This window comes from Phoca vitulina, unplaced genomic scaffold (genome assembly GCF_004348235.1).
Source record: "Phoca vitulina isolate PV1807 unplaced genomic scaffold, GSC_HSeal_1.0 scaffold4, whole genome shotgun sequence".
NCBI classification, from domain to species: Eukaryota; Metazoa; Chordata; class Mammalia; order Carnivora; family Phocidae; genus Phoca; species Phoca vitulina.
In genome coordinates, this window is record NW_022589707.1 from 52,810,955 (window position 1) to 52,831,507 (window position 20,553).

General features: G+C 37.7%; 1 protein-coding gene across 11 annotated transcripts in view; it reads left to right on the forward strand.

The window, feature by feature from the left end:
- Nucleotides 1–9,356, forward strand: part of DGKB (diacylglycerol kinase beta) — a 794,581-nt gene extending 785,225 nt beyond the window's left edge. For all 11 annotated transcript variants that reach the window (XM_032402009.1, XM_032402007.1, XM_032402005.1 and 8 more), the window contains one exon: nt 7,261–9,356. In XM_032402009.1, coding sequence (XP_032257900.1) covers nt 7,261–7,368 — 108 coding nt within the window. In that variant the 3' untranslated portion in view covers nt 7,369–9,356. The remainder of the gene's footprint in view (nt 1–7,260) is intronic.
- The last annotated feature ends 11,197 nt before the right edge of the window (nt 9,357–20,553 follow it).

A 20,553-nucleotide genomic window follows, 5' to 3' on the forward strand; every position in this document is an offset into this window, starting at 1 on the left:
GCTGCCTCCTACTTCTCCAGGAGAAGTGCTTGTCTGATGATATCCCTCCCTACTGTGTGTTGCTGTGCCAGGGTGGGGCTTTTCCTACCCATCTCAGTGTGGCTCTTTTATCCTTTGTTGTGGAGAGCAGTTCATCTAGTTTTCAGATATTTTTCAGAGGGAAATGATCCATATGTAGTAGCAAATCTGGTATGTCCATGGGAGGAGGTGAGTTCAAAATCTTCCTACACTGCCATCCTGGATGCCCCTCTTATCAGAAAACTTAGTAGGCCCTTTGGTGAGTAGCCAGGGCCTCCAGGGACTGGATATTGGACAAGGTGTTCAGACGACCTGAGGAAAAGAAACACTATGCCTTGTAATAAAGGGTAGTGAGAATATTTGGTGTTAGGGAATAGGGAGCTAGGAAAGAAAAATCCAATGAATCATGTGGAACTTGCCTGGAGAATGAGTCAGAAAAGACTTTCCTCTCTTATCTCAATTTTAGTTAGACTAACGAAAGTTGTTTTGTTGTTGTTGTTGTTGTTGTTGTTTATGTTATGTTAGTCACCATACAATACATCATTAGTTTTTGATGTAATGATCCATGATTCATTGTTTTCATATAACACCCAGTGCTCCATGCAGTACGGGCCCTCCTTAATACCCATCACCAGGCGAACCCATCTCCCCACTCCCTCCCCTCCAAAACCCTCAGTTTGTTTCTCACGGTCCATAGTCTCTCATGGCTTGTCTCTCCCTCCGATTCCCCCCCCTTCATTTTTCCCTTCCTTCTCCTGATGTCCTCCATGCTATTCCTTATGTTCCACAAATAAGTAAAACCTTATGATAATTGACTTTCTCAGCTTGACTTATTTCACTTATCATAATCTCCTCCAGTCCCATCCATGTTGATGTGAAAGTTGGGTATTCATCCTTTCTGATGGCTGAGTAATATTCCATTGTATATATGGACCACATCTTCTTTATCCATTCATCTGTTGAAGGTCATCTCGGCTCTTTCCACAGTTTGGCTATTGCGGACATTGCTGCTATGAACATTGGGGTGCATATGGCCCTTCTTTTCACTACATCTGTGTCTTTGGGGTAAATACCCAGGAGTGCAATTGCTGGGTCATAGGGTAGCTCGATTTTTAATTTTTTGAGGCACCTCCACACTGTTTTCCAAAGTGGCTGTACCAGTGCTCACTTCGGCGGCACATATACAAAGTGGCTGTACCAACTTGCATTCCCACCAACAGTGTAAGAGGGTTCCCCTTTCTCCAGAACCTCTCCAACATTTGTTGTTTCTTGCCTTGTCAATTTTTGCCATTCTAACAGGTGTAAGGTGGTATCTCAATGTGGTTTTGATTTGAATTTCCCTGATGGCTAATGATGAACATTTTTTCATGTGTCTGTTAGCCAGTTGTTTGTCTTCTTTGGAGAAGTGTCTGTTCATGTCTTCTGCCCATTTTTTAACTTGATTATTTGTGTTTTGGGTGTTGAGTTTGAGAAGTTCTTTATAGATCTTGGATACCAACCCTTTAACTGTAGTGTCATTTGCAAATATCTTCTCCCATTCTGTGGGTTGCCGCTTTGTTTTGTTGACTGTTTCCTTTGCTGTGCAGAAGCTTTTTATCTTGATGAAGTCCCACAAGTTCATTTTTGCTTTTGTTTCACTAGCCTTTGGAGATGTATCTTGAAAGAAGTTGCTGTGGCCAATGTAAAAGAGGTGACTGCCTATGTTCTCCTCTAGGATTTTGATGGATTCCTGTCTCACATTGAGGTTTTTCATCCATTTTGAGTTTATCTTTGTGTATGGTGTTAGAGAATGGTCAAGTTTCATTCTCCTGTATATAGCTGTCCAGTTTTCCCAGCACCATTTATTGAAGAGACTCTCTTTTTTCCATTGCACATTTTCTCCTACTTTGTCAAAGATTATTTGACCATAAAGTTGAGGGTCCATATCTGGGCTCTCTATTCTGTTCCACCACGACCAAGTGGGATTTATCCCCAGGATGCAAGGGTGGTTCAACATTCACAAATCAATCAATGTGATAGAACACATTAATAAGAGGAGAGAGAAGAACCATATGTCCTCTCAATTGATCAGAAAAAGCCATTTGATGAAATACAGCATCCTTTCCTGATTAAAACTCTTCAGAGTATAGGGGTAGAGGGAACATTCCTCAAGTTCATAAAATCCATCAGTGAAAAACCCACAGTGAATATCATCCTCAATGGCGAAAAGCTGAGAGCCTTTCCCTTAAGATCAGGAACACGTCAAGGGTGCCCACTCTCGCCCTATTGTTCAACATAGTACTAGAAGTCCTAGCAATAACAATCAGACAACAAAAAGAAATAAAAGGTATTCAAATTGGCAAAAAAGAAGTCAAACTCTCTCTCTTCGCAGATGACATGATACTTTATGTGGAAAACCCAAAAGACTCCACCCCCAAATTACTAGAACTCATACATCAATTCAGTAATGTGGCAGGATACAAAATCAATGCACAGAAATCAGTTGCTCTGTTATACACTAACAATGCAACAAAGAGAGAGAAATTAGAGAAACGATTCCATTTACAATAGCACCAAAAACCGTAAGATACCTCGGAATAAACCTAACCAAAGAGGTAAAGGATCTATACTCTAGGAACTACAGAACACTCATGAAAGAAATTGAAGAAGACACAAAAAGATGGAAAAACATTCCATGCTCATGGATCGGAAAAATAAACATTGTTAAAATGTCTCTGCTACCCAGAGCAATCCATATCTTCAATGCCATCCTGATCGAAATTCCAGTGACATTTTTCAAAGTGCTGAAACAAACAATCCTAAAATTTGTTTGGAATCAGAAAAGACCCTGAATCGCCAAGGAAATGTTGGAAAAGAAAAACAAAGCTGGGGGCATCATGTTGACTGATTTCAAGCTATATTACAAAGCAGTGATCACAAGACAGCATTGTACTGGCACAAAAACAGACATATAATGAAAGTTCTTTATAGAGAACACAAATGTCTAATGGGAATAAACACTGTTTACTGCTATGAGATATAAACCCCTATTCTGTCATGTTTATGAAATTATACTTCAGTCCTACAGTCTTCAACAATAATACTTTTATGAGAATAGGCTTTTGTTGAGGGCAACTCAAAGAGATGAAACAGGTAGCATCTGAATTACTTGTGTAAAATACTTAGCATAATGCTCAGCACACAGCAAGAGTCAAATCTTACTATTTTTTGATTTTGTTATTACTCTCAATATTATAATTATGACGTTACACTATGTAACACTGATAATACAGTAGAAACAAGAAAACTGTGCCTTGTAATCCTTGATTTGGTTTCCATGTGTGCATTTTTATTTTGTACTGAAAACTTATGAAACTGAAAACTCCAATTAAATTTTTTTCATGTTTAGATTTTTAGATGTGTCTAATCTTAATATGTAATAGGAAGATAGAAGTAGGAAGAGTCATGCAACCGTAGAAGCGCCTCCCTTGTGCCACCATTGCTTTGCAAAGGAATAAGTAATACGCAGAAATGAAGAGTTTTTATAGGAGGACACTATTGTATTACTGACAGTATTTATCTTTCGTTTTTAAAGCAAAGTTCTTCTACCTTCATGCAGCCATCCCAGCTTCTGGAAGCCCATCACCCACAGTTCTCTCTTATGAGTGCCCACGATTCTTTTTCAGTTATAAATTTCAGATTCTCTTCCAAACTAATCAAAATCAAGTTGCAAATTGCTGATAGCTGGTGCTCGGTAAATATTTGATGTATTGAAAAACAGCTAAGAAGCAACTGCCTGATTGTTGAAAGATGGAAGCAGTCGAAGATTGCTGAAAATTTGGCTCATGTCTTCAGATTGCTGAAACTTAGTATATTCTAAAGTCTTTAGGGATAAAATCTGCTCCTTACTCGTTGTTTTTCTGGTAGATATCACGGTCTCTAAATAAATAAATAAATAAATAAATAAATAAATAAATAAATAAAATAATACAAGAGTATGGAATGTAGGGGTGCCTGGGTGGCTCAGTCACTTGAGCATCTGACTCTTGATTTTGGCTCAGGTCATGATCTCAGGATCATGGGATCAAGGCCCAGGTTGGGCTCTGTACATCGCACGGAGTCTGCTTGTGATTCTCCCTCTCAAAAAAAAAAAAAAAAAAAGAGAGAGAGAGAGATTCTCCCTCTCCCTCTGCCCGGCCCCTCACTCGTGCCTGTGTGCACACACACACACGCTCTCTCTCTCTCTCTCTCTCAAATAAATAAATAAATAAAATCTTTAAGACAAAAAGTATAGAATGTATACAAAATAGGCATCTGAATCATTATTCCATTCCTGGAGATGCCCTCTTAACCAGGTTCCCTCACATGGGCAGTCTGAACCTAAACTTACTCTTAATTAAGTCTCTACAGCTTTCTGGAGCCTACATTGGACTTTCTGTGACCACACCATTAACTCACTTGAACTGGAATTATTCTCATCCTTAATGGAGTCCTTTTTGCTTATGCTCAAATATACAAGGACATTTAATTATCCAGTGAGATTACCTATGCAAAGAGCCCAGATACGTAATAGGCATTTCCTGAATGCTAGTTTCCTTCATGTTATCTCCGCTAAAAGGAAAACACAGCCAGTTGTTTTTCATTTTCATAAACCATAGACAATAAAGATAAAGATTGGGACGCCTGGGTGGCTCAGTCGGTTAAGCGGCTGCCTTCGGCCCAGGTCATGATGCCAGGGTCCTGGGATCGAGTCCCACATCAGGCTCCTTGCTCAGCAGGGAGCCTGCTTCTCCCTCTCTCTCCCTCTGCTTGTGCTCTGTCAAATAAATAAAATCTTTAAAAAAATAAAAATAAAAAAATAAAGATTTAATCTTTTATGGAAATAATGTTAGATTAAAGAAAGAGTTGTATACTTAGACCATAGGCATGATCAAACAACCAAAAGGACAGGTTTTAGATAATTTTAAGAACAGGAGTGGCCGTCATCTTGCTTAGAAACTGAAAACTAGCACTCCACAATAGTAACATGGATTAAGGATCTCGTTGTATTAAGAGCACTGAATGAAGGAATAGCAACATGTTATTTTTTTCAAAAAAGAATTGCCAGTATAAAGATAGCCATGATCAAAAGAAAATTCAAATGCAGAAATAACAGAGTGAACAAAATCTCATAGCCAATGATTTGTGGTACTATGGTTACACTTAGTCATAAATTATTACTAAGCTTATATAAGTAGAATGATGTATTTCTTCCAAAGTCTTAACAATAATTTGCTAATAATGAACTTATTTTCCAAAATGTCCTAATACTATTCATACTCTCCAAAGAATTTAGTCCAGCAACTGTGAGTCAGAAATATGTATCTTCTTACTTTAGCTGCTAATGTTCTATTTGAATCTAAGGTTATCATATAAGTAATATGTGATAACTTCTTCCCCAAGCATTCATTTAAACATTGTGTTTTTGTGTAAAAAAAATCACTTTTATTTTCATCATTAAAAAATAGTGCCTTTCTGCTTAACCTCCTATTTCAGTTCCTATGATAGGTTGAACATGCCTGTTAAATTTCTTTTTCCTACTTGACTAGAACTTCTTGGGAGCATAGATTGTGCATTATTCATTAAAAGTTCCTGGTAGGGTGTCTGAAGCATAGTAGGGGTGCAATAAATTTTATGAAATGAATAAATGAATGAATGATGCTGTATTAGATATTATACAAACCTAGGGTTCAGGGGGATTTAAAAATTCATGGCATAGTCTAAAACTGAATTTATTAAGAGAGAAAATCTGGTAGAGATCTTTTTCAATCTATAAAGATGTGCACATTCTGGGATCTTAACTATCCAGCTATCAATTCCACAGTTCATAAGATAACAAAAATAAAATAAAATCATACATTCAGAGAGTTTGGGGCTGGCTTAGCCTACTGGCCTTTTACAGGTGCAATTTATTTTTACAGTAAAGAGAAGAACACTGAATCTTCCCAGAATAACCTGATTCCAACAGACTTAAATAAAGTTGTTCATTTTTCCAGGTTTTTGACATACTTCTGTCTTTCTAGACTGTGAAGTGAATCTCCATTTCCCAAAAGCCCCAGTGCTGATTTTAATGATCCTGTCCACGTGGATTTTTTTTTGTTTTGTTTTATTGCTATTAGTGAATGACAAGTGAAGGATATTCATTTTAACTTGAAAATGTCAGGGATGCACTTTAAGAGATATATTTTTGCAGCTTTTAATGAGGTGGTGTTTCTTTTTGAAAGAAATACTCATCTCTGATGCGGGTGGCTGTGCAGGTGACAACTGATATTTAATAAGCGATGGTTCTTGTATTAGTCGCAGTTCTCTAAAGAAAATGTCTCCGATTGCTTTTGAAAAACTCCCAGCGTCACTAGCCCAAAGGCAAGATGTGACCTTTTTATTACATAATGAGAATCATTTATTATCTTACAATGTATCTTAAAGTCACAGACAAAATGCCACTTTGATAATTGCTTTCAATTAGCTTTGAGCATAGCATATATTCATAAAATGTCTTCTCTAATTTAGACTTGAATTAGAGAAAATTGCAGACATAATCTACTTTAAGGTTGTCTCATTTAGGGTGATTCGTAGTTTTATATCAAAGAAATCAAAACGAGTAGCTTTAGAACAGTCTCTCAAAGTGTTTTAAGCAGGCTTTTCAATATTTGATTCTATTCTATTACCAATTAATTAACAAATTAGAAAGCTAGTTCATCATTTCTGACCTTTTTTGCACGTTAACTTTTGACTTTCATTCCTAATGATTGTTTTGAAATTAAACCTTGCAGTTCATGTGGAAAGAGAGAAACAATCTGATTAACAAGATAAATAAGGCTTGCCTTGATCCCCAGTACATCTTGATGTTGGACTGTAACTAGGATTCTGAATACTGGAATGGTGCATCCTTTCCTGCTTTAAATGGTCAGTGAATTATACTAGATAATCATGTGGCTGAAACAAAGAGTTTTGGGCTGTTACCACAAGTGAGGTTAGAGGTAACATGATATTTAAAATGTGATTTCAGTCAATTTTTATTTTTTGTTAATACATTGAGCATTAGGATATGGCTTAAATGCAAATTCTTGTCTTCCTTAAAAATATTTTTGAAGTAATGAAAACTCTGAAGCTGCATTTTACCCTCGTGGTGTTCCAGTAGCTCATAGAATATTAACCTTAACAGAGATTCTGTGAAGTCGGTATTATACCTGGAGATTACTCTCTTTCTCTTTCTTTCCCTAGATAAAAATTACACACAAGAACCAAGCCCCAATGCTGATGGGTCCTCCTCCAAAAACCGGGTTGTTCTGCTCCCTCGTCAAAAGAACAAGAAACCGAAGCAAGGAATAAACCTGTCTCATTTTATTCTTCGAGATCTAATTAGCATAATTGGGCCATGGAAACTTATGCTGGAAATCTTTGAACCATTTCAATTCTCTTGCTCATGCAAAATCATGGAATTGGTTTAACAGTTTTTGTTACTGAGCTAATGTAAAATTCAGCTATTAGAAAATTTGTCTCAGTTTTTATAGGCATCTTTGCATGAAGAAGGCAGAAATTTACATGAAGTGGTACTGCATATTTTTGTTGCATGCATTCCCATAGATTTTTATGTCCCCCATCCATTCCTCTCCCAGTTTCCATTTACTAACCTGTGAGAGAAATCTGTGAGCCATAAAAGGAAATACCATGGGAAACGTGATTCTCCGTGTGATTCCAATTATTGATAAGCACTAATCAGTAATGCTACGATGATCATAACCACAGATTGCGATACTTTTCCCTTTTAGAATCAGTGTCTCAGTGACCTTTGAACTATTACTTGAGAAGAAACTTTTAATTGGAAGATTTTATTAAATAGTTGTCTATGATACCTCGCTGTATCTAAATAGTTTTTCTTCAACATCTTGATGCTTCTGAGTGGATTTTAAAATTTCAGGTATAAAGTTTTCTTGTGCTAAAAAAAAAATAGAAAAGTGATTTTTATTTTGTTTCATTTTGTTTTTAATTCCAGAAATAAGTGAAAACAGAAATAAGTTACTTGGCAGTTAAGTTGTGGTAATATGACAAGCCTTATTCCTTTCTGCATGTGGATCTAGAAGAAAATTCATAACCACACCAGTTAACCAAATAGCTGTTTTAAACTATGTGCCTAATATACTATCTCCCACCAAAGATTCAGAAAAAGATGCTTGAGAGAAGTGGGTTCATGTATAATTAATTAGCATTGTGGAGAAAATTTATGGTTCTTATGATTAATTTTTTGATAACTTAAACTCTGGAAAGAGAGTGAATTACCCATTAATTATAATTAAAGTTCTCACCTTATGCAGACAATAGGCCATACAACACAGTCAAAGCTCAATTCGCTGATTTCTCGCTTTTTTTGGTCATTTATAAATATAGGTATCTGTAATTTTTAATGGATCAGTTTGAGAAAGTAAATGATTGTATCAGTTTTGTTCTAGTATAAATTGATACCTGTAAGAAATATCAAGCTCACCGAAGCAAATCATGCATGCAATTAATCCTCTCCCATCAGCCTAGGCCACTCCCATCTCTATGGCATTTCAAATGTTTATTTGGAAATGATGGCCCAAATTGTCGTTTACGGTATTCATGGTATGGTTGGAGTCTCTGTTTAAAGAAATCATGGAATATGTACTTTTCTTAGTGTTTCATTAAATCTATGATTATAAAATGAAATGCTATTCTGACTAGTTTGGGTATTGTTCATTCATTTTGACCTGCATCTCATCATTGCATGTTTTATGTTTTTAAACATGCCATAAGGAAAACAAGTGCTTGAAATGCATGATTTATTAGTTTTTCTCTCCACTCTGCATTAAAGTACTAATGATTTATCAGTTCTGTTTTTCTATTGATTCATTCATCTTTGAATAACAAATAGCATTTAGTGAGTCTGTTGAACACACTCCTGTGCATGGATTTATGGATTTCAAGTGAAATTGCTATAATTTTTGTTCTTTGGTTTGAAAACTCAACTGAATGCTGTTATATCAAATAGCTACTCTCAAGCAATGTACTATAATGGAAGATTATGTATAAAGTGTATTATTTTAGTGTTCCAGGAACATTAGATAGTAAATATCAATCAACAATAAGTTTAATTGCTCTGAAAATAAAAGCTTTTGAATAAAATTAAGACATAATTTAGCATTCCCAGGAAAATTATCATTACAATTGCAAATGTGGCACAGTAATCACTTGCCCTAGTATAATAAAAAAAAAAAAAGTTATTTGGCAGAGCAGTAATCTGGAGCAAAAGAAATCTCTAAACAGTAACAAATGCATTACTGACATAATGTTACATAACACACACATTGATTTCGTGTATCTATGGTTACAGGTAATAAATATTTTTACATAAATTGACACAATTTTCTACAATGGGCAGGCAGGCTTTGTATCAAAACATATTCTGAAGCCACCAATTATTTTATGTGCAGTACACATACAATTATGTCTTGGCTACCTTTTATAGTATGTTGTGTGAAGGCAGCAACAGTTTGTGAATCATTCTTAACAATCTGTGCAGTGGAAAGCTACTGAGGAGACAGTGGGATAGGACGAATCAAACAACCTGCCTATCAGACTTCCACAGTTGAGATCAAGGGATGCAGCTTTACATCGGTGCAGCTACAGAATTATAATTAGTGATAATAGTAGTTACATTTTCAGTCAGAATTCATTGGTACAAATAATAAATGTTCAAATAGGGATCAAATGTGACTGTCTTCAACTCATTTTCTAAAGCTACTGACATGCTTGCCCTTCAAGTACACTACTCCTGGGGTTTGGAAAGTAGTTTAAAAAAAAAAAAAAAACAGACTTTGATGGTTTTAAAATCAGAGAAGATATTCTTTCCATTTTTATGGCAGCCTCAAGTGAAGCATATATATTTTAAGGAAAATTCTAAACGGAAAGTTATATGGTATATTAAATATTGAATAACAAATGTTAGCTTTTCAAGATGGAATTTTTTCTTCTCTATGTGTGGGTGTTGGAGTTGTCGGGTCAACCTCTTTAAATATAGTAGACATCATAGTACAAAGTTTTAAGTAGATGAAACCCTAAAGTAAAAAATTAATCCTGGACTTGCAGGGGTCAGAGGAACAGGGGAAAAGAGATATGCATTTTGCTCAACAGTGCAGTACACCGAGTTGATAAACAGACATTCCAGGAGAATCCTGGCTATCCAAGCTTCCAGTAGGAATGGAGATGTCTATGTGGATCCAGAAATTTTAAAGGATGTAAGTGTATTTTTCCACATACATGCATATACCATGTGTATTCAATGCAAAAAGTGCTGGTCAATGTATTTGTGGAGAAAGAAGGTATCCTGTAGAAGGTGAAGAAAACAAACTTTTAAAACAGTTTTCATGTTTAAACTATCTCTGTGACTATAGCCATAACAAAGCAGAAGGCTCAGCTGTTTAGTGTAGTCTACTGCAGGTAGAAATTTAAATCTGATGAATTGTGTATATGTTTCTGCATTTTGTTCTTTTTTAGGGGGATGGGAAATAATTGCAGTTCTCAAGGGAGAATCTGTTTTGAATTTCAGACTGTATTCTACATGAATGAGACAAAACTTTTAAATGGTTCCATTCCTTTTTGTGTCAGTTTATTGTTTATTGATTATAAAAAGGAAAATGTACCTTTCATGGCACATAGAACTCCCCAACAATTATTCAAATACAATATGTATATCCTAAACCAAACAATGAAGCCCTTGTAATATATGTTAAGGATGTAAAATTTAAATAAATAAATAAACAAACAAAACCCGCAAAAGAGCTTTTATTTTGTGACAGGCAGAAATCGCCCCTTTAGTCTCCCGACTAAGTTGCATTTTATTTAAATAAAATTTGAATAAACTCACACTGAGGGATTCTATACATCCTTATTGTGTTTAAAAACAGAGAATTCATTTGATTACAGTATCTTATTAATTATTTTTCAGGAAGTGTTATATACAATATCGTGCTTTTTGAAATAAAAGTGTTAACCACTCAATTAAGTGTCATTCCTTCCTGCCATTTTGGCCAGATTTGGTCTGTACATGAACTTTTCAAGCAGTTGCCATCAGTCTACCCCCCTGGATCTCCGTCTTTTGTCAGGGAGGAAGGAGTCTGGGCATTTGGGGACTGAATTCTGTCATTAAGAATGGAACCATTCTATTTTGTCCTGCTTTGGCCCCGGGTTGCTGCTGTGAACGTTATTCCAGCAATTTCAGAGATCCCAGGAACACCAACACACTGGCTGATGGAATTTTGGAGACTGAAAGATGGGGTCAGGGGTTCTGGGAGGACTTAAACTGAATTTTCTGGATGAAACCCATTTTGAATTCCATTTTGTGTAGCAGACTTCAGCAAATCTGTCCTGGGCATTGACTGGGGATCCAATATTTTACAAAGGGGTTACAGCAGGTAAAGGGCAGTAATCCTTTGGGTTTTTTCTACTGGAGGTCAAGATTGGCTACCCCAGGTGTTGGGTGGTGTCCCCGTGGATGTGGTGGCCCCCGGAGCCGGGACAGCACTCTGCGACACTGCCATGTCACTGACCAGAATGCTGTTTCCTCCTTCTCTTCATCAAGTTTTGGAATGGGCCCATGCCAGTCAGAAACTAGAAGATTCAGCTTGACAACTTTAAGGTGAATCTGCCTCTGGGAGCTGTAAGAAGGTTCTGAGGATGGAGGCGTCAACTTTAATCCTAGCTGCACATTTGACAGAATGTAGTGCAGAGGAGAGTTACGTAATCTCTCTAAGCCTCAGTCTTCTCATCCGTACAATAGACAGAAATACAGGCCCTGTATCAGGTTGTTGTGAGGATTTAAGTAGAGATAACTTTCTAACTCTTTTTTTTTTTTTTTTTTTAAGACAGAGAGAGAGAGAAAGCACAAGCAGGGGGAGCAGCAGAGGGAGAGGGAGAAGCAGGCTTCCCAGTGATCAGGGAGCCCGATGTGGGGCTTGAGATCCCAGGACCCTGAGATAACGACCCAAGCCAAAGGCAGACGCCCAACGGCTGAGGCACCCAGGTGCCCCTCTAACTCATTTTCTATCAGCAGTGGCAGGAGACTCCTCTTCGTCCCCACTTCAGTCCCTCCTCTACAATACCAACGATAGTTTTCTAGAAATAGATGATATTCCTCATCACATCACCCTGTTTTACATGATAGAAGTCCAAAATCCTCAGACAAAGGGTTTTCATGAGCTGGATCTTCTTAACCTTTCCTCTGTCCACTTTCCTCCTAACCCCATGTGCAAACTTGGTTCTAGCCACACTGTTCTACTTGCATTTCACCAGATATGCCATGTTTTTTTCATGGCTATGCACTTCAGCAAATTTTATACTCACTGGCACATTCCCTTTCTCAAGGGTTGGTTCCCTTCTGTTTGGGAGGATTTCTGGACCCACATTTGTCCAGAATGCATGAGAGTAGTTCTGGTGAGTCTCTGTTGTGCCCCTTTAATACTCTGATTCCTATGCTAAAGGTTTCCACTCTGTATTTTAAATGGTTACTTGTCTGATTGTCTCATTAAACTGGTGAGTCAGGTGAAAGCCAGCCCTGGGTTCTAGTCCCTGCTGTTCCCCCGGGGCCATCCCTATAAGATATCCAATAATCTTTGAATAAATACAAGCTACCAAAATTCCCAAGTTCCCATAAAACGTATATTACTCCTTTCAGAAGAAATGATATAAAAATAGTCTATTCAATAAATCATAAAAGTATGACTTTTTTTTACAATTTTATTATCCCTTATACACTTTGGCTGAATAAACTTACAGTTCATTCTTATGTCTTTCTCACCTCTTGTCATTTTCCCACATGCAGTAGCACATTTCCAACTTTTCGGTTAATTCGGTAGCCAAAATGGCATGCACTTTAACTCACAAGTGGTTATCACTGGGCCAGCGCAGGGTCCACGTGCCTGGTGGGGCTGGAAGTCGTGGATAGCTGTCTTCTATTCTCCCAAGGAATGCTGGGGAGATACTGTGTAGGATAATGGCCCCCAAAACATGTTCACATGCTGATATTTGGAGTGTTTGAATATGTTATGTTACATAGCCACAGGGAATTAAGGTTACAGGTAGAATTAAGGATGCTAATCAGCTGAGTTCAAGCGGAAGAGCAGCCCGGATTATCCAGGTGTGCTCAATGTAATCTCAAGGATCCTTTCAAGTGGACGAGAGAGGTGGAACAGGTCAGAGTCCGAGCGAGGTTTGAAGATACTATATTGCTTCGTTTGAAGATGGCGGAATGGAGACCACAAGCCACAGAAAGCAGGGATCTCTGCAGAAGGTAAGGAAAAGGATTTTCCTCCTGAACCTCCAGAAGGAACAAAAAGCTTTAATTTTAACCTAGTGAGACCCATTTTGAACTTCTGAGCTGCGGTACTAAGATAATAAATTTGTGTTTTTTAAGCCACTAAATTAGTGGTAATTTGTTACCGCAGCAGTCGGAAACCAATACAGGGAAGTAGGAAGGTAGAATACCATATGCAGGGCTGTTGCTGAAACATTGATGCCTTTTAAAATAGAATAAAAGTGCTGTTGCTTAATCTTTAATGCATTTGAATTGCTTAATCCTCCCTTAAATGCATTTGAATTTCGAACATCCAGTACACATGGCCTCACCTTTGACCCATGTAGATAAACTGATGAGGGGTGGAGAAAGGGAGAGAGATTTTATTTCCAGTTCATTCATTTTTGATTGATAGCGCTCTAATAGGGGAAAAGAGAAAAAAAAATAAAAGCTTCTGTTGTGATGACATTTATTCTGCTGAAGACAACAATCTCAAAAATTTATTTTTTTCAGATTATGTATGTAATCCTGGTTTTAGTTTTTTGGATGTTTGCTTGTATTAATGCTTTTTACCCTTCCTGGGGCACTTAGGACACTTTCTACTTGAGTCTGTAGGAATAAGAAAATAATAAAAGGTGACTGTAAATGAGAGGTTTAGAGTAATCTTCTCAAGTTAAATTATTTATGTATGTCTGCCCCACATTTTCCTGCGCATTCATTTCACAAGTTGAGCTTCAGCTGGGGCAACAGCTGAACAGAGTCCGCTAATGAAGCCGCCCCTACATGCTGGGTCAGAGCCCGACTTTGCCGTTTGGATTGCTATCCCCGTTTGAAGCTTTCGAAGAGGTGTGTGCTTGGCAAATGCTAATGAGTTTAAACTGGCTTACGTGTAAATTACTAGGCGTTTGGAGGGGAAAATTAAAGTACTTTGCAAATATTTTGCAGTGCAAACGGTTTTCTGGGCCTCTTATCTTGTTCATAGATGAGACTTCCCTGAATCATATAGAAAGGTTGCCGGCTACATGAAAACTTAGCATGTCTTTAACTTGAGACCTTTAACTCAAGTCCTTTTCCTATCCAGAGCCTTCTATTGTGAGTTTAAGGTATCTATTAGAGACTCTATTGCCATCCACACACCTGGGAGAAATTAATTCAGCGCTATTTTCTGTACAGTTGAGTCACAAAGATTCTGTCCTTGACTTCACTCTACCAGGCTCCCTTGAACTCTGTTTCATCTAGGCTTTAGCTTCTGGACTTCTTGGTCTCTGCATTGTCCAATTTGAGCAGGAATCCTAAGTCAGTTTAGCTGGAGTTCCCCATCCTCCGTATCTGATCACCTTCAGTATCTATCTAACCAGGCTTCTCAGCCTCCACCATCCCCAGGTGATAACTGTTACCCTTGCCCCTCTTGTTTCTTTTAATAATTTGCCATCCACTGACCCCCTACACTGTACCTTAGCTATTAATGCCCACTTGACCATGCTGTGTTTGGAGTTGAAACCACTCTCTCTCTCCTGTCAAATTCCATTTCAGTGGTCCCTACACCTGTTCTGATAGCCGCCCCTCCCCCACTTGAATAAAGCCTTTCTCGCCCTACTTTAACAAGTGTCATTCAAGAATTTTTCTTTAACATTAGTTTTGGGTATAATGGAAAATCAGTATAATGGTAGCATATTATCAGAAGTTAAAGACTTGCAAAATTCAGTTATATAAAAATATTCTCAAGGGAATTTACCTTATATTACAATTGATAAAAAAACAAAATTTTTTTTAAAAAACAGAATGTAGGAGTAGTTACTATTGCCCATGTGAAGCTTTAAAACAATTGATGATTTGCAATTCCATAACATAGTTGGTTGTAAGAGAACCATATTGCCCACGATCCTACCTTGAGTTTACCTGCAGCCATGGAAAGTTTCCTGCACACAGAGCACTCTTCTGAAAAAACTCTTGCAAGGAAGCAAACATGCTGGGGTATGCCTAGGTTGAACCCTGAAATGTGGCAGAATAATACCCCCAGCTCAATCCTCAGCCAACTGGGGATGAGAGCCCACTGATAAATGTCCCAGTCTCCCTGTTCTTACAGGTTTGACAATTCAGAGGTATGGTCCACTGAATGTTTTAGAGGCTTCCTAGTGGGACCGTGCCTAGTAGTGCACTCATTAATGTGGCCTTTTTTGACTTGTCTTGTGTCTCTGTCTCCCTTGTGTCTCCTGGCGTTGTCTTCCAAATAAACTACCAACAGCCAAATCCTTGTCTCAGGCGCTGCTTTTGAGGAAGCCTTGTTTGAACCCAAAGACAGTATTAAGGTCCCACCTAAGCCTGTTACTCTTTCAAAAAGACCTGTGTCAAAAAAAAGGTTGCAAATCAAATGGCTAAAGAGGTTAAGAGGGTATTAAAGACAGACTGAGACTCATTAAAAATTGTAGGAGTTTATTTGAACAAAAATTGATTAGAATTGGGCCGCATCCAATCCAGCAGATAGAAGCTTGAGGAGCTGTATAAAATGAGAGAGTTTTATAGGCAGAAGAGAGCAGGAACAAGAAGGAAATTATATGAGGCATAAAATCAGATTGGTTATTGTACGGTTACTTCACTTTGGAGGAGAATGGCAGGGGTCTATCAGGCAGATTATGTAACTAGTGCTGATCAGGCGATTGCTGATTGATTTAAGATTCCATTTCTGGGAAGGCTGAAACTATAAGTCTCATTTTGGTGATGTGGGGCTTAGCATAAGTGACTCCATTCTGGGCTAGATAACTCGTTGATGTGAATTATTTCAATTGAGATTAAGTGTGCCAAAACACAGAGACAGAAATACTGGGTATCTCTCAGTGATTCCTTTAACAAATTTACTATGTTTATTAAATGCCTATGAGCTCAGGAAACATCTGTGAATAAAACAAAGTCCATTGTCTTCATGTGGATTGTATACTAGATTCTAATAACCATTAAACCATTTCTGTAAGCCATTTAAAGTGGCAATATCTGTTTTAATTAAAAATTTTCATGAGGTTATATTATACGTGGGATGCTTGCAAGCAAGTATTTTTATAGCAGGAGTAACTTTCATGTTAGTATTAGGTTTGAAATTGTTTTTTGTTTTTTGTTTTTCTCTTTGCTCTCTACTTACTCTACTCAGTTTCCCTAATCAACTTTGACTTAGGGCTTTTACCACTTCACACTGAAAGGAAAAGGACAACAAGTCCAATGTGGTATGTGATTTATTTATATATTATGATATTGCTGTTTTTTATTGAGCTGAGGATAATCTCTGCATAGACAGCTAAAAACAAGGAATTGAATCCAGGCTTGACTCTCCACAAAGTACTTCTCACCATTCACTGCCTACGTGCTTCTTAATGGAGGGTAGATAACAATCTGCCAGTGAGTATTTTCGGGGACCCCTGACATTTAACTAAGGATTGTGGGGAAAAAATAAACTTAATGCAAAAACCAACACAGATCCATATACATTTTAAAATGGAACAAATATTAAAGTAAAACCACAGGTTTGCAATGGGTCACTTAAAATAGTCCCTCAAGCTTCCTGGCTTATGCAATCAGAACTCTGGAAGATGCTTTGGGGGAAAACAGTGCCTCATAGTCAGATCTTGACCACATCCTGGACCTCACTTACAAGCTGCAGACCTGTATCTAAGGACACACTGTCACCTCTCTCTGGATATTCCATGGGCATCACATAGGCAATGTTCCTGACTCTTAACCCATCCACATTCTCATATGACCACCTGCCTCCCTGTCTATTACTTGCTTTTCACTTCACGGAAGCATGACCCACTCTTTCTTAGCTAATCAGTCACCAAATCTTTTCTATTCAATTTATTTCTTTAATTTTTACTCACCTTCTATTTCTACCCCCAGTGTATTATACAATTTTTTACCTTTATCTCTCATTAGAACTTTTTCAGACCTATCTGCTTTTAGTTTGGTTTACTTTTGCTTGATCCTACCACATGATGTAAACATTTTTTCTACAACAGATACTATTAATATACTACTAATACAGAGAAATTACAATGTATGCTCAATAAAGTGAATTATTTTTCCTATGGGTAGGAATAGCTTCAAAATTCTTCCATGAGAATGTGTCTTTGCTCTCTTGTATTAAAATAAGCTATTTTGAGTGAGGAAAGAAAGGACAAGAATAATAGAAGTCCATTTAACAATATCTTAGCAAAAACCCCAGTTGAGGAGTGCCTGGGTGGGTCAGTTAGTTAAGCGTCTGACTCTTGATCTCAGGGTCATGAGTTCAAGCCCCATGTTGGGTTCCACGCTGGCCCTGGAGCCTACTTGAAAACAAACAAAACCCTACGGTCCAGAATGGATTTAAGCATGTGGTAGTGCTGCATGGACCCTCACCACCAGATTGACAGAGAAAGGTGTTGAATGATAGCTGATCTAGAAGACTTTCAGCCCAACTTGGAGCTCTCCAAGGATTTCCAAGTCCTCTGCCCTCAGATTTCCTTTATCCTCTAATATCCTTGCCAGCTTAGAAAAATACATGGGTTAGAATATCTCATTGTTTAGTAGAGACCCTGATGCATTCAAAGCTTGTTTCACTGCATCCAGTCATTAAACAAATGGTCACTTATAATGGAGTTGGTGTAAGAAATAATGGATAAAATTGTAGTTTGAAGCACTTAGCATCTATAAAGATCTGCAGATGGGCTAAATAATATTTTCAAAATATTTATACATGCTTGTAACTTTTCTATGCTCTCTAGTAACTACATGCTGTGAGCTCTATTTTCACATCCGTGAAGAATTAGTTGGGTTTTGGCTTATCATGTTTTAGATTACCTTAACGTATGCACTTCTAAATATCTGGCATTTCTTTTAAAGTTGTTCTATCATAGTTTTTTTTTTTTCTTATCAGTATGTATATTCTACTTTTTAGACACCTTTCTGGAAAAAAGAGACAAGTTCTCTCTCACATTTACTCACACATATGTACATGCTGCCTCACACATAATTTGGCAAAGAAAATTTAATTGAAGAATGGGAGAGTCCTGTACAACCTATATTAATTTCAAGACATTAACATTTATAATTAAAATATTGGACAATGCTCATTCGATTGTTACCCTAGCTTTCTTTTAAGAAAACACATAGGCAAAATAGAGGTTCCTTTTGATCACGTAGATGAAAGATCAGTGGTGACTCTAAAGTAAACAATGTTTTATTACTTAATAAATGCATAAATTAGGTTTCTAAATAATCCTTTGGCAGCAAACATAAAAGTTATTTGAAAACAATCACTTAATATTAAATTTTGAGAACATGGAAACTTGTAAATTCAAGAATAAACTGAGGTCTTTGTTCTTACATTAATTTTTAGTTTTTCTCCTAGTTGATAAGTGCTCCTAAACTGAAAACCCCTGTCAAGCTTAGAGAAGGAAGAGTAGGCATGGGAAAATGCCTTCCTAGTTCTCCTTCCTAGAATTCCATCTTCCACTGGTTTCTTTTCTCCCCTCTCCTTCTCCCCTCTCCTTCTCCCCTCTCCTTCTCCCCTCTCCTTCTCCCCTCTCCTTCTGATTTTATGTATTAGTGAGGCGGGGGAGAGAGAGAGAGAGAACATGAGTGGGAGAGAGCAGAGGGTGAAGCAGCCCCCCCCGCCCCCCCGCTGAGCGGGGAGCCTGCCACAAGGCTTATCCCAGGACCCTAGGATCATGACATGAGCCGAAGGATTAACCCACTGAGGCACCCAGTGGCCCCCTTCCACTGGTTTCTAATCGCTGTATTTTTTGAAAAGCATAATAGCCTCTGATTTTTTTAACGATTTATAAATTACTAGAATTTCCATTTAATTTTAGAGTTATTTTAGAATTCAACTTTTTCAAATTTGAAAAAATTTAAATATACTTTCTCATTTTAATTTTTAAGTTAGTCCTTTCTGTGTCTTGGTAATGGATATTTCATATATCTAAATATGGTCTTCATTCTCTGTTATCTTTACCTGCACAGAAGTATTTTCTATATGTTTAATTTCTCTAAATTAGTTCTAGTTACACTTTGTACATTTCAGAATCAAAAAAATATTTAGAGCTGTAAGAAGCTCTCTTTTTTTTTTTTTTTTTTTTTTTTTTTTTTTAGTGTTCCATGATTTATTGTTTGCACCCAGGGCTCCATTCAGTACGTGCCCTCTTTAATACCCATCACCAGGCTAACCCATCCGCCCACCCCCCTCCCCTCTAGAACCCTCACTTTGTTTCTCAGAGTCCATAGTCTCTCATGGTTTGTCTCCCCCTCCGATTCCGCCCCCCCATTTTTCCCTTCCTGCTATCTTTTTTCTTCTTTTATTTATTTTTTTTTAAAGATTTTATTTATTTGACAGTGAGAGATACAGTGAGAGAGGGAACACAAGCAGGGGGAGTGGGAGAGGGAGAAGCAGGCTTCCCGCGGAGCAGGGAGCCTGATGCAGGGCTCAATCCCAGGACCCTGGGATCATGACCTGAGCCGAAGGCAGACGCTTAACGACTGAGCCACCCAGGCACCCTTTTTTTTTTCTTTTAACATATAATGTATTATTTGTTTCAGAGGTACAGGTCTGTGATTCAACAGTCTTACACAATTCACAGCACTCACCGGTGCAGATACCCTCCCCAATGTCTATCACCCAGCCACCCCATCCCTCCCACCCCCACCACTCCAGCAACCCTCAGTTTTTTCCTGAGATTAAGAATTCCTCATATCAGTGAGATCATATCCATTATTTCTTACACCAACTCCATTATAAGTAACCATTTGTTTAATGACTGGATGCAGTGAAACAAGCTTTGAATGCATCAAGTTCTCTACTAAACAATGAGATATTCTAGCTGATGTATTTTTCCAAAATGGCAAGGATATTAGAAGACATACATGTCTTTCTCTGACTGACTTATTTCGCTCCGCATAATACCCTCTAGTTTCAACCACGTCGCTGCAAATGGCAAGCTTTCATTCTTTTTGATGGCTGCATAATATTCCATTGTATATATACACCACATCTTCATTATCCATTCATCTGTCGATGGACATCTTGGCCCTTTCCATAGTTTGGCTATTGTGGACATTGCTGCTATAAACATCAGGGTGCACGTACCCCTTCAGATCGCTACATTTGTATCTTTGGGGTAAATACCCAGTAGTGCAATTGCTGGGTCATATGGTAACTCTATTTTCAACTTTTTGAGGAACCTCCA